The sequence below is a fragment of the Primulina huaijiensis genome, chromosome 16 (genome assembly GCF_012295235.1).
Source record: "Primulina huaijiensis isolate GDHJ02 chromosome 16, ASM1229523v2, whole genome shotgun sequence".
NCBI classification, from domain to species: domain Eukaryota; kingdom Viridiplantae; phylum Streptophyta; class Magnoliopsida; order Lamiales; family Gesneriaceae; genus Primulina; species Primulina huaijiensis.
The window spans coordinates 14,275,574-14,289,733 of record NC_133321.1 but is presented as its reverse complement, the minus strand read 5'-3'; the positions used below and the strand labels follow the sequence as shown (position 1 = coordinate 14,289,733).

The window sequence follows — 14,160 nt, the reverse complement described above, 5'->3', positions numbered from 1 at the left end:
TATTTTAAAATTAAAATTAAGAATTTCAAAAAGTTCAATTAGTTGCGAATTTGTTTTTTTAAATAAAAAATATTCAAATTCAATTTACATGTCATCTAAATGCATCGAGAATGATGAGTGGAAAGAGAAGATGATCAAAAAAAATTGGTATTTATATAATTTTTTATTAATTAAAAGGATAAAAAGATAAAAATACATGAAACATGTAGTAAAAGTTAAGTTGATCTTTTGTCAGGTACTAAAATATAAAAAGAATTGATAGATACTGAATCATAAATAAATATATTTTTCTACGATTTACCCTTGAATCTAAGTGTTAATAAGGGAATAAATAGCTAAAAAAGGCTGGCAAATGCATATCGAAGAAGCGCGTACTGTCTCTGTCTCTGTCAGTCTCCTTCACCTCACTTTCCTTGCACAATATGAATACTATAAATACCACACTCTTTCCTTGCAGATTTCATACCAATTCCAAAGTTTCAATCTCCCCCAAAGCTGCTCACTCAGATTCTCTTGCATTACAATGGCTTCTAACCATGTTATAAAATCTCTGCTTTTGGTTATGTTTTCTGCATTCAATTTGTCTTCTGCCCAAGACCAGCTTCTTCGTTACCACAAAGGTGCACTCTTGCAAGGCACCATCTCTGTCAATCTCATATGGTACGGCCACTTCAAGCCTTCCCAAACGGCTATCATCTCAGATTTCATCTCCTCCTTGTCAGATTCCGCCTCCACCCCAAGCAACCCATCGGTGGCCACTTGGTGGAAGGGCGTCGAGAAATACTACCACCTCGCCAACTCCAAGAATCCATCCTCACTTTCTCTCCGTTTGGGCAAACAGATCCTCGACGAGAAATGCTCTCTCGGGAAATCTCTCTCGCAGAAACAGATCGTTCAGCTGGCGTCAAAGGGTGACCAGAAGAACGCCATCAACGTCGTGTTGACGGCTTCCGATGTCACCGTCGCTGGGTTCTGCGTGAACAGGTGCGGAACACACGGATCCAAGAGCTCCGTCGTGAAAGGGAAGAATCAGAAATTCGCATACATTTGGGTGGGAAATTCGGAGACACAGTGCCCCGGCTACTGTGCTTGGCCCTTCCATCAGCCCATTTACGGCCCGCAGAACCCGCCACTGGGATCCCCCAACAATGATGTAGGCATGGACGGAGTGGTGACTGTTCTATCTGGGCTTTTGGCCGGAACCGCCACGAACCCGTTCGGAGACGGGTTCTACCAAGGCCCGGCTAATGCTCCACTGGAAGCTGCTTCGGCTTGCCCTGGCGTGTACGGGAAAGGGGCCTACCCGGGTTACGCCGGAGACTTGCTGTTGGATCCGACCACCGGTGGTAGCTACAACGCGCATGGTGCGAGTGGCCGGAAATACCTTCTTCCGGCCATATACGATCCTTCCACTTCCAAATGTTCCACTTTAGTTTGAGTTATGCTCATATTTTGGGCTTAGAAGAAATGTAATTGGTAGAAGATTATATTAAATTCATTCATTTTTTAAATAAATGGTAAAGTGATCGTTATCTATATTTTTTTTAAATTTCTCAAACCCTTTTTCTTACTGCATTTAATTTTGGGGGGTCAAATTTCTTTAAAAAAAAAAAAAGTGTTGTTTTGTTTGTTTTACTCCTAATGCGAGAAGTTTTAAATCATTTTTTAAAAAAAAATCAAGAATTTTAAGTTCCATTCGATAAATAGATTTTAAATATATTTTTGTTTTTTTTAAAGTAATTTTTATCCAAATATAATATCTTCTCTCTTTTAAAAAAATCAATGTTTTTTTTTTTGGTTGAACAGGTTTTAAGTTTTAATGGACCGGGTACCTTGATTTTGGGCCAAAGTTCTCAATTGGATATAATGCATCAAATCCATCATTAATCCTAAGAAAGGAGAAATGATTGGGATTTTATATAATTATTCAAACCAAGCATATGATAAGATTATGAAATTAAAATAATGACAGCTGATTTATTTATTTTTGTCGTAAAATATTATGTCACAAAATCGGCACGAAGCAGTAGAAGTCGATCCTTTTAAACAGATCCCAGCCCTGTCACAAGACCAATAAAGCCCTTGTCTCAGGGCCCGGCTCAATAAGGGGTCCAAATTGTTATTGATGGTCTAATTTTTTTTTTATATGGTTAGCCCTCAAAGTCTGTTTCTTTTCTTTATGTTCTTTCGTCAGTTGTCGGCCGCGGCCATCGCCCCGTCGGCCAACTCATTTCTCTCTTATAGAAAGTTCTTTCCATCTCTATGATCATCCGCAACTAATGGGGTAATCAGGATTTCGGGATCGAGTTGATGAAAATTTATATATTATTTTATAAAAAAGATTACATAATGTTCAAATCGACATCGTTTCGTTTACCGTCTCTACTCTACTAATGTCCACTTTACCACATTCATCTAACTTGCTTAAGTGCAAATTTTTTTTTTAATCAATTCAATCTTTACACGATCTCTCGGTTTGAGAAATTCCACTTTGAGTATGGTTCGTTTCAAGAATAAATTTGTAAAACCCAATAGTTTTTTAAATGAAGTAATTAAAAAAAAAAGACTAAATCCAGCTCATTGAACTGCTGCGGTGACACGACCCCACGTGGGAGAGGACGTCCACTAGACTCGTTCTAAACAACGCTATGTTTAACTCTACACTAATATTTTATTTATATATATTTTATTAAAAAAGTTCTATATTTTTGCTAACAATGTCTTCGAAAGATATGAGATAATTGGAGAAGATTTTTTTGTTGAATATATATTTTGATGGTTGAAGATAAAAAATATATTATCTTGCATGATATGAAAATTTTGGAGATAAGGAGATAATTTGATTAAAAAACTAATCTTTCATATATTTGTTGTTTTTATACACTATATTTATCGAAGATATAGATATTTCTCGCATGGATCGTATTCTATGTCGCGAACGTGTCAAGTTGGTTGGGTGCAAAATTAACGAGCCAAAATGAGACGGTTCATTCCGTGTTGCATTATGTGTCACGACAACTACTACGACGATATTCAAATAGCATCACTTTATCATTCTGTTGTAAGAGTTTTTTTTATTGCTGGTGGTGCTGAAGCGTTCAACTATTGATGATTCATTTCTCAGGAGAGGAAAGCGACGTTCTTTGGAGATAACAATCCGCATGTTATCGAAGGGAGTTCGAGTTGAAAGATAATGAAAACGAGTGGTGCTCGTCAAGTGAAGTCTATTTAATATGTTCGTCGTAGAGACATCATGAGAAAAGAAAGAGATTTTTATTTGAATAAGTTTTCGTATGATTTTAACTACTTATATTTAGTGAATTAGCTTGATAGCTGGGCGTGACCCCATCGATATATGTCGGTTGGATCAGACCACACATTAAAATTGCATGTATTCTTCTTTTTTATTTCATTTTTATTAATTTTTAATTAAGTTAATCATGAAAACTAAGCAAAATAAGATAAAATTAGATCAACAATATACATTTAGTTTTGTTAACATAATAAGTACAACCACTTGTAAAACACACAATTCTTTAAAATGTATATCACTTCTCAGTCAAATGTTAATGTATGTCCGTTTCACAAGATACAACGACGAAAACCGATGAAAATCAAGCATGATCCAATTGTTACTGATAAACACTTGTGACAAATACCTAAATTTAATTCCTTTGTGCAGTGACAAAAGTGCGCAGCTCGTCCAAATTGTGGGAGAATTCTTGGAGGTCAGCTACTTGTTCGGTCAAACTTGTAGGAATCTTAGAATGTGGCCACCACAAACAATCACACTAATATAGTATATAATAATAAATATAAATAAACGAATATAATATAATGTTACATCCGAGCACATCGAAAATTTTGTCCAATCAATTACACTTTTATAATATAAATATATATTTTATATTTAATAGATTCAACCATATGTACAATTTTTTTACAATAAAACTCATAGTTGTTCTTTGGTATATATTAGGTAAACTCTCGGACTAACACAATAGTATACGAATTATGTTAGTCAGGTAAATCACATGAGACAAACCAATGAGACCGGTTCGTTTGATAAAATATTGGTAAACAGAATTGAATTCATCAAGGTTGATAAACACTTCCCAACCTCATATACAGTTATGCTTTTTTTTTTTTAACCCACACCATATATACTTTTTTCTGTATATATCTGTGTGGCAAGTGAGATTTTATATTTAGTACTTTATATAATATTAAATTTAAAGCAATGGTAGTTTTTGATGTTGATTGTTATCATTTGTTTGAAGAACCAGTCTGGATTTTATACACGCATAGATGGAATCGATTCGTTTAGCAATCAAAAAGGGCAGAAGAATTTTTTGGACAACGGTCGTGCTAAAAAGGCAAGAATCTGAGAAAAAGAGCAATCATAATTTACACAGTAAGAAATAATATTTGATTAATTTACATAGAGAGTATGTAACGTCCCAAATTCGGCGACGCGACTGTCCCCACAGTATCAAGACGAGTCTTTCCAACGTGCTTATGTCCTCACTCACACGCACTCTAGGAAACTTCTGGGGGATCACCCATCCTAGAATTTCTCCAAGTTAAGCACGCTTAATCCTGGAGTTCTTATGTGATGAGCTAGCGAAAAGAAGACACGCACCTTCTTAATATGAGTAGAACAAATCAAATCTTTTAATCCCTCTTCAACTGTACAGTCTCATACCTGAACAGTTTTTGGAATCCCTCTCCTTCCGATGTGAGATCGGTTCATATATGTTTCATTCGCCTAGAAGCTTACCAGGAGCCGCTCATTGTCTGTGCAACCTCATGGCACCTGAACAGATTTATTTTATCATTTTTTATTCTGAAAACCCAATTTATAAAATCTTAGAATAATTTTTCCATATTAGTTTAAAACATTGATTTTACAAATAACAGCTAATGAAAATATGGTTGTTAAGAAATTCATGTCATGAAAAATCAGAGCATGCACAATAATATTACAACTTGTATATAGCATGTCATATAGAATGCTTCCCATCGCTACACGTAAAGTAACCATGCAATTGTTTCAATTTTGTCATGCATCTTTCGCAACAAACGAATCTTCTTATTAGAAAATCACATCTTACTCTAAGAGAAAATATTCCTATAGTTCTTTACTCATTAGAACATATAAACTATTGTATGCGAGCGGTGAATCTCTGACCCAAATCATGACAACTTCCAAATTGTCACATGTTATCCCTCATGGAGCCTGAAAACTAAATACAATGTAGTGCTCATCGAATAGAACTCCTCCGGTGTCTTGATTCATAAGGATTAATGGTAAATAACCGTAACTTAAATTCTCTACTCGACTAGAGAGAACAGTCAATCAGAAAATTCAGCATAAGGTTGGTTGAAATAGTTCATCTCATATGATATTGATCACCTATTCACGAATGCATTTCTTCATATGTATAATGTATAAAATTTAGCAATGTCATCAACCAGATGAAATATATTTTGTAGAAACTTGTTTCAAATCCAAAAACCAATAGTTAGTTAATTTATTGATCTAGCACATATATATATATTCTAACATGGAGCATATAATATACATGATTGGTTGATATATATTAATGCAGAAAGAAGAGACGACAGGGAGGACAGAGTCAAGTGCCTTTTAGTCACGCAGCTGTCATTTGAGCACACAAAGCCACAAATCCATAACCTTTGGCCCTTCACTTATCATATACAGCAAATTCGAGTTTGCAACTGTCGGATCCCTCTTCTCTCCTCAAATCATTTCAACTCAACAAACTATATCTGTCAAACGAAACCCATCATATTCTCCACTCCACCACCACCACACGGCGGCAGCCACCAGCGCAGGCTGCCGTGTACGTAGACCTGCTGTAGGGAGCTGGGAGCCTTGCAGATGGACAGGAGAAATTGAAGCAGAACAGAGAATCCCGCATTGGGTCTTGGATTCTTGATGAAGATATGAGAAAGTGTTCGTAATTTTTGGCAGATCAAAATTACAGTATTTTTAATCGTTTCAGATATCATGGCGTATCAGCATTATCGATCACCATTCGGGGACACGACGTTTACGAAGGTGTTCGTCGGGGGGCTCGCCTGGGAGACCCCGACGGAGGTAATGCAGAGTTATTTCGAGCAATTTGGTGAGATTCTTGAAGCTGTGATCATCACCGATAAGCATACTGGGAAATCCAAAGGCTACGGATTCGTAAGCATTATATTTATTTATAAAAATCCTTACTAATTAATAAATATTATTTCATTTTTCAAATTTTTATCTTATTTTGACAGGTGACATTTAAGGATCCGGAGTCAGCAAAAAGAGCTTGTGCTGATCCGAATCCTACAATCGATGGAAGAAGAGCCAACTGTAACATTGCTTCATTGGGCCGACCAAGACCTTCTCCACCTAGAGGTGCCCCCCCATATTTCTAATTTTTTTTTAAAAAAAAAAAACAAAATTCACACACACACACATATATATTTATTATAAAAGTATTTCAAAAGGATTGATAGACGTGAGATATCGATGTCAAATGAGCTATAAGTCTTCGACGATCGATCACTCTGTTGAAGAATGATTGGATAATGAAATTAGACGTAAAATATCGATGTCAAATGAGCTATAATATTAGTTGGTTGTGTTGAATTTTTTAAATAGGCGCTAATCAAGGGGGGAATTTATATCAAAGAGTAGGTGGAATAGCACAAGCTGGGGGGTCATCATCCTACCCTTTGCTTCCCCCACCACCTCCTCCGCCTCCCCAGTTGCCATCGCCGGTCATGTATCCACCGTATGGGTACGCTTTCTTCTTCTTCTTCTTCTTCTTTTCACTGATCTGTGTTGTAATCATAAGTACAGAAGCATAGCCTATCCACTAATTTTTTTTTTTTAAAAAAATTTGGTGGAGAGGTAATATTAAAAATTAAGAGGNAAATAATTGATGACGTAACATAAATGAATAAACGTTAAATGCTCATTTGTTGACCACCTATATTAAATAACAATAATAATTTTTAGAAAAAATAATTTAACGTTCGACATATTTAGTAATATGTTCATGTACCAGAGTACAACCCATAAAAATACAAAATGGATATATATATAATTTTTGTATAATTAAAAATTATGATTTTATAGTATGATTCGTGTAAATTTTGAATAGTCCTGACCAGACTATATCTGGCCAGCCACGCAGTAATAACATGCCCATGTAAAAACAACATATATGCCATTCACATGCAACTTGTCTGAGTATCATGTGATATTTGACTCACATTATAAAAAATTTGAACCAGAAATTTATAAATTTCAATTTTCAAAATATAGAGCCATCCCTAATTTTAAAACCTTGTCCCATGCATTAGACTAGATGTTTCTAGTTTTTTTTTAAAGCTTAATTGGAAGATAATATAAGATCGTAAATCAGAAAATAAAAAAAATAAAAAATTGACCGATGTTATTTTATAAATTGTCCTGAAATTTGAAATATTAGTAGAGAATTTTACAAGTAATTTAAATATTTTTAAAAATTGGAAGCATGCATGTACTTTTTTTATTATATTTTAAAAAATTTGAGATATCGAACTCAAATATCTCTTGTATTAAAAGATGTTTATATCACTGAACCACGAGTAGACGAGGACCATGACGAGTTTAAAACTCTTATAATTGGAGTTTTTTTTTAAAAAAATTTTTGTGGGAGTGAAGTGGGTTGTTTAAAATACAGTTGTAATCCGTAGTTGGAAACTCAATGCTCATTATTTTGCCACAAAATTTAGTGCTCTTTATATGGCAACCAACCTCCACTAGTCACCCAGTACAAATATTAATCGTGACAATCATTGCTATTGGTTGATTTATAAATTATTTGACAAATATATACTTTGTTCATAAATTTATTTATTTTTATTTTATTTTAAAATAAAGTAAGACAACGTTTGAACTTTTATTCGAGTAGAGAGGTTTGATTTGAGCTATGATTACCAAATTCATGATTAATTACATACATATATGCTTTTGATATGTTGTTCACCAATCGTACTCATCTCTGTGTTTATTGTTGGTGTTACACTCACCTAGTGGATATATAATTTTGATATGCTTTATTACGTAATAACGAGTGAATGTCACCTCAGCAATGAACATAAAATATAGAAACGGTTGATGATCAACATATCAAAATTATATATATATAAAATACTAATTTCACTGATGTGCCTTTATATTTCAGGTATGTACCATACCCACCTGATTATGGTTTCAACCAGGTTAATGTTCTTGCCCTTACACCTAATTTTTTCCCCACTTTTTTCCAATTTAAAAAATCTTTAAATTTCATATGGTATTTTGAAAATGTTATTGTTATTATTGTTTATTTTCCCAAAAAAAAAAATTTCTAAACCATCTTGTCTCTCATATTTCTCTAATTTGTTCCAAATTTGGCACTTGGCTATGACTATGTAACATAGAGATTGTCTTAAACGCGAAAAAACATTTAAATTTAATCAACAGGTCATATAAACACATAGTCGACACTGATACAACCAATATCGAGTATTGTTTCATAGATCGTGTCTTTAAAATTCTATCGATCGCATGTGATATAAACTATATAACGATATTCTTAGTGCAACCAGATTTCGAGTTTTTAAAAATTCAAAAATATAGATGATAATAAAATACGACTGTTTATTTATTTATTTATTTTTAATTTGACAGACAATGTATAATCCACCACGTATCCCGCAAACACATTATTATAATCAATTATATGGGGCTTCTTCATCAGCCATGGGCAACCCATATTACTATGGATATTCTGTCCAACCGGCACCAAGGGGATCGTATCCTGTACCCCCGGCGCAACGTTTCCAAGGACCGTCTTATGTATACTATCCTACGCTGACGCAGATGGAAGGCCCTTCTTCGGCTTATTCTGCACCCACTCCACACCCTTTACTGCAACCCCCTAGGCTTTCATTTTCATCCACCACTGGTAAAATTCTTACCTGATTTAATTATATTCTTTATTCAGCTGCATGCATCAAATGTTACATAATTATAGAATCATGGTGAGAATAGAATATTTCTAATTCATATGACGAGTTCGTATGTTTTGAGTTTTAGTCATTTAAGTAGTCGGGATTTACTTATGATTCATGCATTAAATTGGCCTTCATTTTCACTTTTAGTGTTATGTTTATGGCATACTGATGTCGATAACGCCCAACACCATGTTAGTAATATTTTGCTCTAGGTAAACACTTGAACGAAATTTGAATATAAGCTAGAGAAAATATTCAACTTAGTGTACTAAAACCAAAATCTTAACTAACTGAAAGACCAAAACCGATTTACACTATGATTTTGATAATTTTTCCTTACTATTTATTATGACCATGAAAGCTTAATATGACAATATTATATTAGAATAATGGTGAATATCATATAACATGGAAATTAGTTTTGTTCACATCAAATAAAAGATAGGGAAAATTGATTTTGTAGTCTTGTATTTTTACATCTTTGTGATTTTGATCTTTTGTGGTCCTGTATATTTACATCTTTGTGATTTCGTTAATCTGTATTGTTGAATTTCAGTCATAGTATGTTATTCCTTGTTTTTCTTTGTTTGAAAATTTTAGTCTTTTTTTCAACAAAACACTTACATGGCATCAATGCATCAGCGGTGAGATGCTGAAGAAAAATTAAAATTGTCAAAAATCAATTAAAATGACCAAAAATCGAAATATACAATACTACAACTGAAATTTAATAAAATAGATGACAAAAACCACAAAATGTCAAACTCACATAACCAAAAATATAATTTTTCTTTAAAAGATATTTGTAACATGTTGATAAATTTACTCAAAAATCATCAATCCCCAAATAAATTAAAGAATTTTAATCGAAAATTTTGAATTTTCTGCTAGTCGGATTGAGGATTTGCGTTAGGTGTACCTTAAATTTGTGTCTCCCACATGCCCATCTAGTGTGGATAGGTTATAAAAATAAAGGAGCAAAGCTAATGTATTCTTTTTTTTTTAGGTCGATACCCCAAATTTAGAGCTATATTGACAAAAAAATGTTAGGCTTCGTTTGGTTTATGTTTTAGGGTTTTTTTTTTTTAAAAAATATTTATGCAATTAATAACTAATGATAATCATAATGGTTTGGGGAAAAAAGAATTCTACTATAGCGGCCAGATTGTATAATTTTTGTTTTTGATTAAATTTACTAAATAATAATTATAAAATTTAAGATCTAGTATATAGCAAAAAAAATTGGATTTCCAAAATTTAAACTAAAAATAATTTAGACTTGACCAAATAGTGTATCAAATTAGTTCTCTCTATATAAACATGTTTTGACAAGTCAGTATTTTCGCGAAAGAAATACACATTTTCGTCCCGATTGTTTTAGTCTCTCTATTTTTTTGGTGAACTAAACTAGTCACTAATGTTCGACAAATTGATCCAAATACATCTTTTGCGTGATAATGGTAACATAAAGTCAGTATTATATTTAGGCCAATTTGTCAAAAATCGATGATAAAAATTTAGTAAAAACTTGTGTGAGACGGTCTCACGGGTCGTATTTTGTGAGACAGATATCTTATTTGTGTCATCCATGAAAAAATTTTACTTTTTATGCTAAATGTATTACTTTTTATTATGAATATCGATATGATTGACTCGTCTCACAGATAAAGATTCGTGAGACCGTCTCAAAAGAGACCTACTTTGATAACTTTAGCACACGACATATACCGACGAGATTTCTGAATATCAAACTATCAATAATTATAAGATATATGACTATCTCTACTTGTGTGATAAAAAAAAAAAATGATATGTATGATAATTTATTGGATATGATAAGAATTTATGAAATATAATTGAAAATGTGATATAAAAAAAATTTATGCAGAAAAAGAATTATAAAATAGGTTGTAATATTTATATGGGCAATATGAAACTCGAAGCACGTGAGATGAGCTGTAGGATTTCTTTTGTTCATGGGTCAAAGGGGAGACAGTGAAGCATGACTGTGAACTCTTAGTGGCACCATGTGCGTTTCACACAACTTTAGGCAACATTTTTTGGGCCTTTATCATTTGTTTTTATCCATCAAAATATTTATATATTTTGGCTTAAATTTTTTTTTTTGTCTACAATTCATTGCATGTAACGCTTTTTCCCCATTAACAAGAATTATATATCTCAAATATATTCAGTCGTATAACGTTGTTTGTATCGACAACCGTCTCTGATACAATTCTGTCATGTCCAGAGTCCCTGACCTCACACTGCTTAAGTTCAACTAACAACTCTAATTTTTCTTTTCTTTCTTTTTTTAAGCAAACATTTTTCGGATGTGATAGTATAGTCATATTGCAATGCATGATAAAAATATATTTTTTTGGTTCATTAATTTATCTAATTTTTTGTTTTAGTCCATTAAATTTTAAAATTTTGATTTTGATGTGTTGGGTGCAATACTTGTCATTGCTTGGTAGAGCGATCAAATCGTGGTGCTTGAGTTGCTGTGCGGTTTAAAATATTTGAGTTGCACCATTACCACCAGCTATAGTTTTTGGTAAAGCGGCAAGCACTCGATCCTACAATTGGTATCAGAGCCAAGGTCACGGGTTCGATTTTTATCGATTGCAAGTAGTGCAATTATTGGGAGGGAGATTGTTGGGTGCAATAATTGTCCTTGTTTGGTAGAACGATCGAACCGTGGTGCTTGAGCTGCTGTGCGGTTTAAAAGATTTGAGTTGCACAATTACCACCAGCTATAACTTTTGGTAAAGCGGCAAGCGCTCGGTCCTACATGATACATTAACTTTTAATTTAGACTATTTTGATCTAATTATTGACGTAACACCGGACCAGTAATGTTTAAAACCCATAATGCACAATGGGAGGTAGAACATAAACTTTTATTTAGTAAAAATTCTAATGATAACCTATAATTTTATTTGGAAGTTTATTTAAAATTCAGTGTATACATTTATTATTATTATTATTATTGTTATTATTATTGTATTGGTGTAGATTCTGCGGCTCCTCCTCAAGAAACAGAAGCCGGCGCCGCTACTTCGACGAGCTCGACTGCTTAATATTGACCATATTATTCAAACATTGCCAATTGTACAATCTTTTGCAAATTAATCCATTTTTAATTATTTTTTTGATTCCTAGATAGAATTTCTATGTAACCATTCAATTTGTTCTCCGATCACCCTTTTGTGGGATTCAATTTTCTGGTGTTTATTTTTTTAATTTAAACAAAAACAATAATTTCTTTAATAAAACTATGGTAACTAATTGTAACGGAACAAAATATTTTAGCACTCTTAAAGGCGATTTCTTTTTAAAAAAAGATTAAACTCTTACTGCTTTATTAACAAATATATCAAATGATAATTGTTTAACTCACATATTCTAAACTGTACAACATGTCAATGTCCAGTATCTCGTGGGAATAATTATTAGATTCACACACAAATGACTTATCAAGAAAATCAGTTGGGATTTAATGAATAGTATTTTTATGTTAGATAAACTGATAAGTAAATAAAAACCAAATTGTTTTTGGGTATCTCGGATATTTCTAAGGGTGTCGATTCGGGTAGGTTGGTCGTGTTGAGCAATAATACTATTCAAAAATTGCTCAACTCGAATCCAAACCAACCCAATTCACCCAATTTCGATTTTTTTAAAATTTTTTTTACAGAAAATTAAATAAAATTAAAAAAATATTTTAATTTAAACACATAATAACAAAATCTCCCTCATATATATGATTTAAATTTGAAAGTCTAATCGTAGAAAAATAAAATATATTTACTAAATCAAATAAACATTTGTTTAGAAAATAAAAAATGTTCAAAATAAATATTAAATTATGAAAATTTATGATATAAATATACAATAAATATTTTTTCAGACATATAATATATAAAAATATAGGCAATATTTATTAATTATATATTTTTTAAAAAAATTAAAATTTTCGGGTCAACCCGAACCCGAACCCAATCCGATCATTTTTTTCGGGTCAGCTATCGGGTCCAACCTGATCTGACCCGAACCCGAACCCGAAAACCCCAAACCCAAACCTGATTTTTTTCGGATTTAATCGTGTCGAGTTGATGGGTCGTGTCTGATTTTGATATCTTTAGATATTTCAATACTCCAACAGGGGCTAAGAGCAAGTGCCTGGTAACAACAGCTCCCCATTGTCTTCACATAGTTACGTCCCTTCACGTATCGATTGTTTCCTCCTAGCTAGCAATACAACATTCTTGTAATAAATGGAAGTAAGACCACCATGCATGGGCGAACCTCGATCCTCACTACGCAACCCGACATAAACCACATGTGTCAACCTATAGATCAAGTATGCATAAAACAACATCGTCAGCTAGGGTCGCTGTGTCTATGTCTGGTCTAGTATATACATTTATCCATCTCCTACACGAATTTCAATTTCAAATCCAAAATCTGACTACATTTTAAAGATATTGGGCTAAACTTAGAACTATGTGTTTATGTAGTTTTAATATGTTGAGCATGTACCGTACCTCACCTCCGTGTCCATCAATGAAGTGTCACTCATCTAAACATACATCCAATATATAAGTAACACCTCATTAGTAGACACATGAAAATACATAATATGAAAACCGTATGTATATGAATTTTTTAGGCAAATTTTTTTTAACATGTGAAAGTACTGGGCTCAGTTGGCCTCCTACAAGGCTAATACTAGGGCCAAGGCCCAGGACAAAGCTGCTCCCTGTCACCCTGGGCCCGTTTTCCAACTTAAAAACATTACCAAGGGCGAACCAAAAATAGGGTGACGATCACCTTCCTCGATCGAAAATTTTTAGATTTTTCTATATAATATTTAAAATGTACATACAAGTTTCGGTTTCGCCAGTCAAAATTATATATATCGAATCTTCCCTGATCTCGAATCTCTGATCCGCCCATACTCGTGTATATATTGAAGTTGTGTAAGTAAGTTTAGAAGTCCATAAGTAGGTTATAATCGGAGGGCCGATGGATGCAACCCAAAAAAATATTGATTGGATAGGTTTTTTTTTTTTTTTTTTTTTTTTTTTTTTTTTTTTT

General features: G+C 33.1%; 2 protein-coding genes across 3 annotated transcripts; both read left to right on the top strand.

Moving 5' to 3' along the window:
• Positions 1-450: 450 nt before the first annotated feature.
• LOC140961579 (protein PHOSPHATE-INDUCED 1-like) lies at positions 451-1,538 on the top strand. The gene has a single exon (XM_073420209.1). It carries the CDS (start codon positions 524-526, stop codon positions 1,436-1,438), a length of 915 nt encoding a protein of 304 aa, XP_073276310.1. The 5' UTR covers positions 451-523; the 3' UTR covers positions 1,439-1,538.
• A 3,905-nt stretch (positions 1,539-5,443) lies between these two features.
• Positions 5,444-12,290, top strand: LOC140961170 (uncharacterized). Of its 2 annotated transcripts, none has more exons than XM_073419495.1 (6): positions 5,444-6,217; positions 6,301-6,424; positions 6,707-6,809; positions 8,244-8,280; positions 8,732-9,008; positions 12,076-12,290. In XM_073419495.1, the coding sequence occupies exons 1-6, from the start codon at positions 6,035-6,037 to the stop codon at positions 12,138-12,140; spliced, it is 789 nt and encodes a 262-aa protein (XP_073275596.1). In that variant the 5' UTR covers positions 5,444-6,034; the 3' UTR covers positions 12,141-12,290. The 2 variants fall into 2 exon arrangements, with proteins under 2 accessions (XP_073275596.1, XP_073275595.1); XM_073419494.1 differs by having other exon boundaries at positions 6,671-6,809; positions 12,076-12,287.
• Positions 12,291-14,160: the final 1,870 nt, after the last annotated feature.

Bases quoted from the DNA above. Each gene is read 5' to 3' on its own strand.
- LOC140961579 (XM_073420209.1), top strand. From the start codon at position 524: ATGGCTTCTAACCATGTTATAAAATCTCTGCTTTTGGTTATGTTTTCT.
- LOC140961170 (XM_073419494.1), top strand. From the start codon at position 6,035: ATGGCGTATCAGCATTATCGATCACCATTCGGGGACACGACGTTTACG. The intron at 6,425-6,670 runs GTGCCCCCCCAT...TTTTTTAAATAG, and splicing joins AAGACCTTCTCCACCTAGAG to GCGCTAATCAAGGGGGGAAT. The intron at 6,810-8,243 runs GTACGCTTTCTT...TTTATATTTCAG, and splicing joins GTCATGTATCCACCGTATGG to GTATGTACCATACCCACCTG.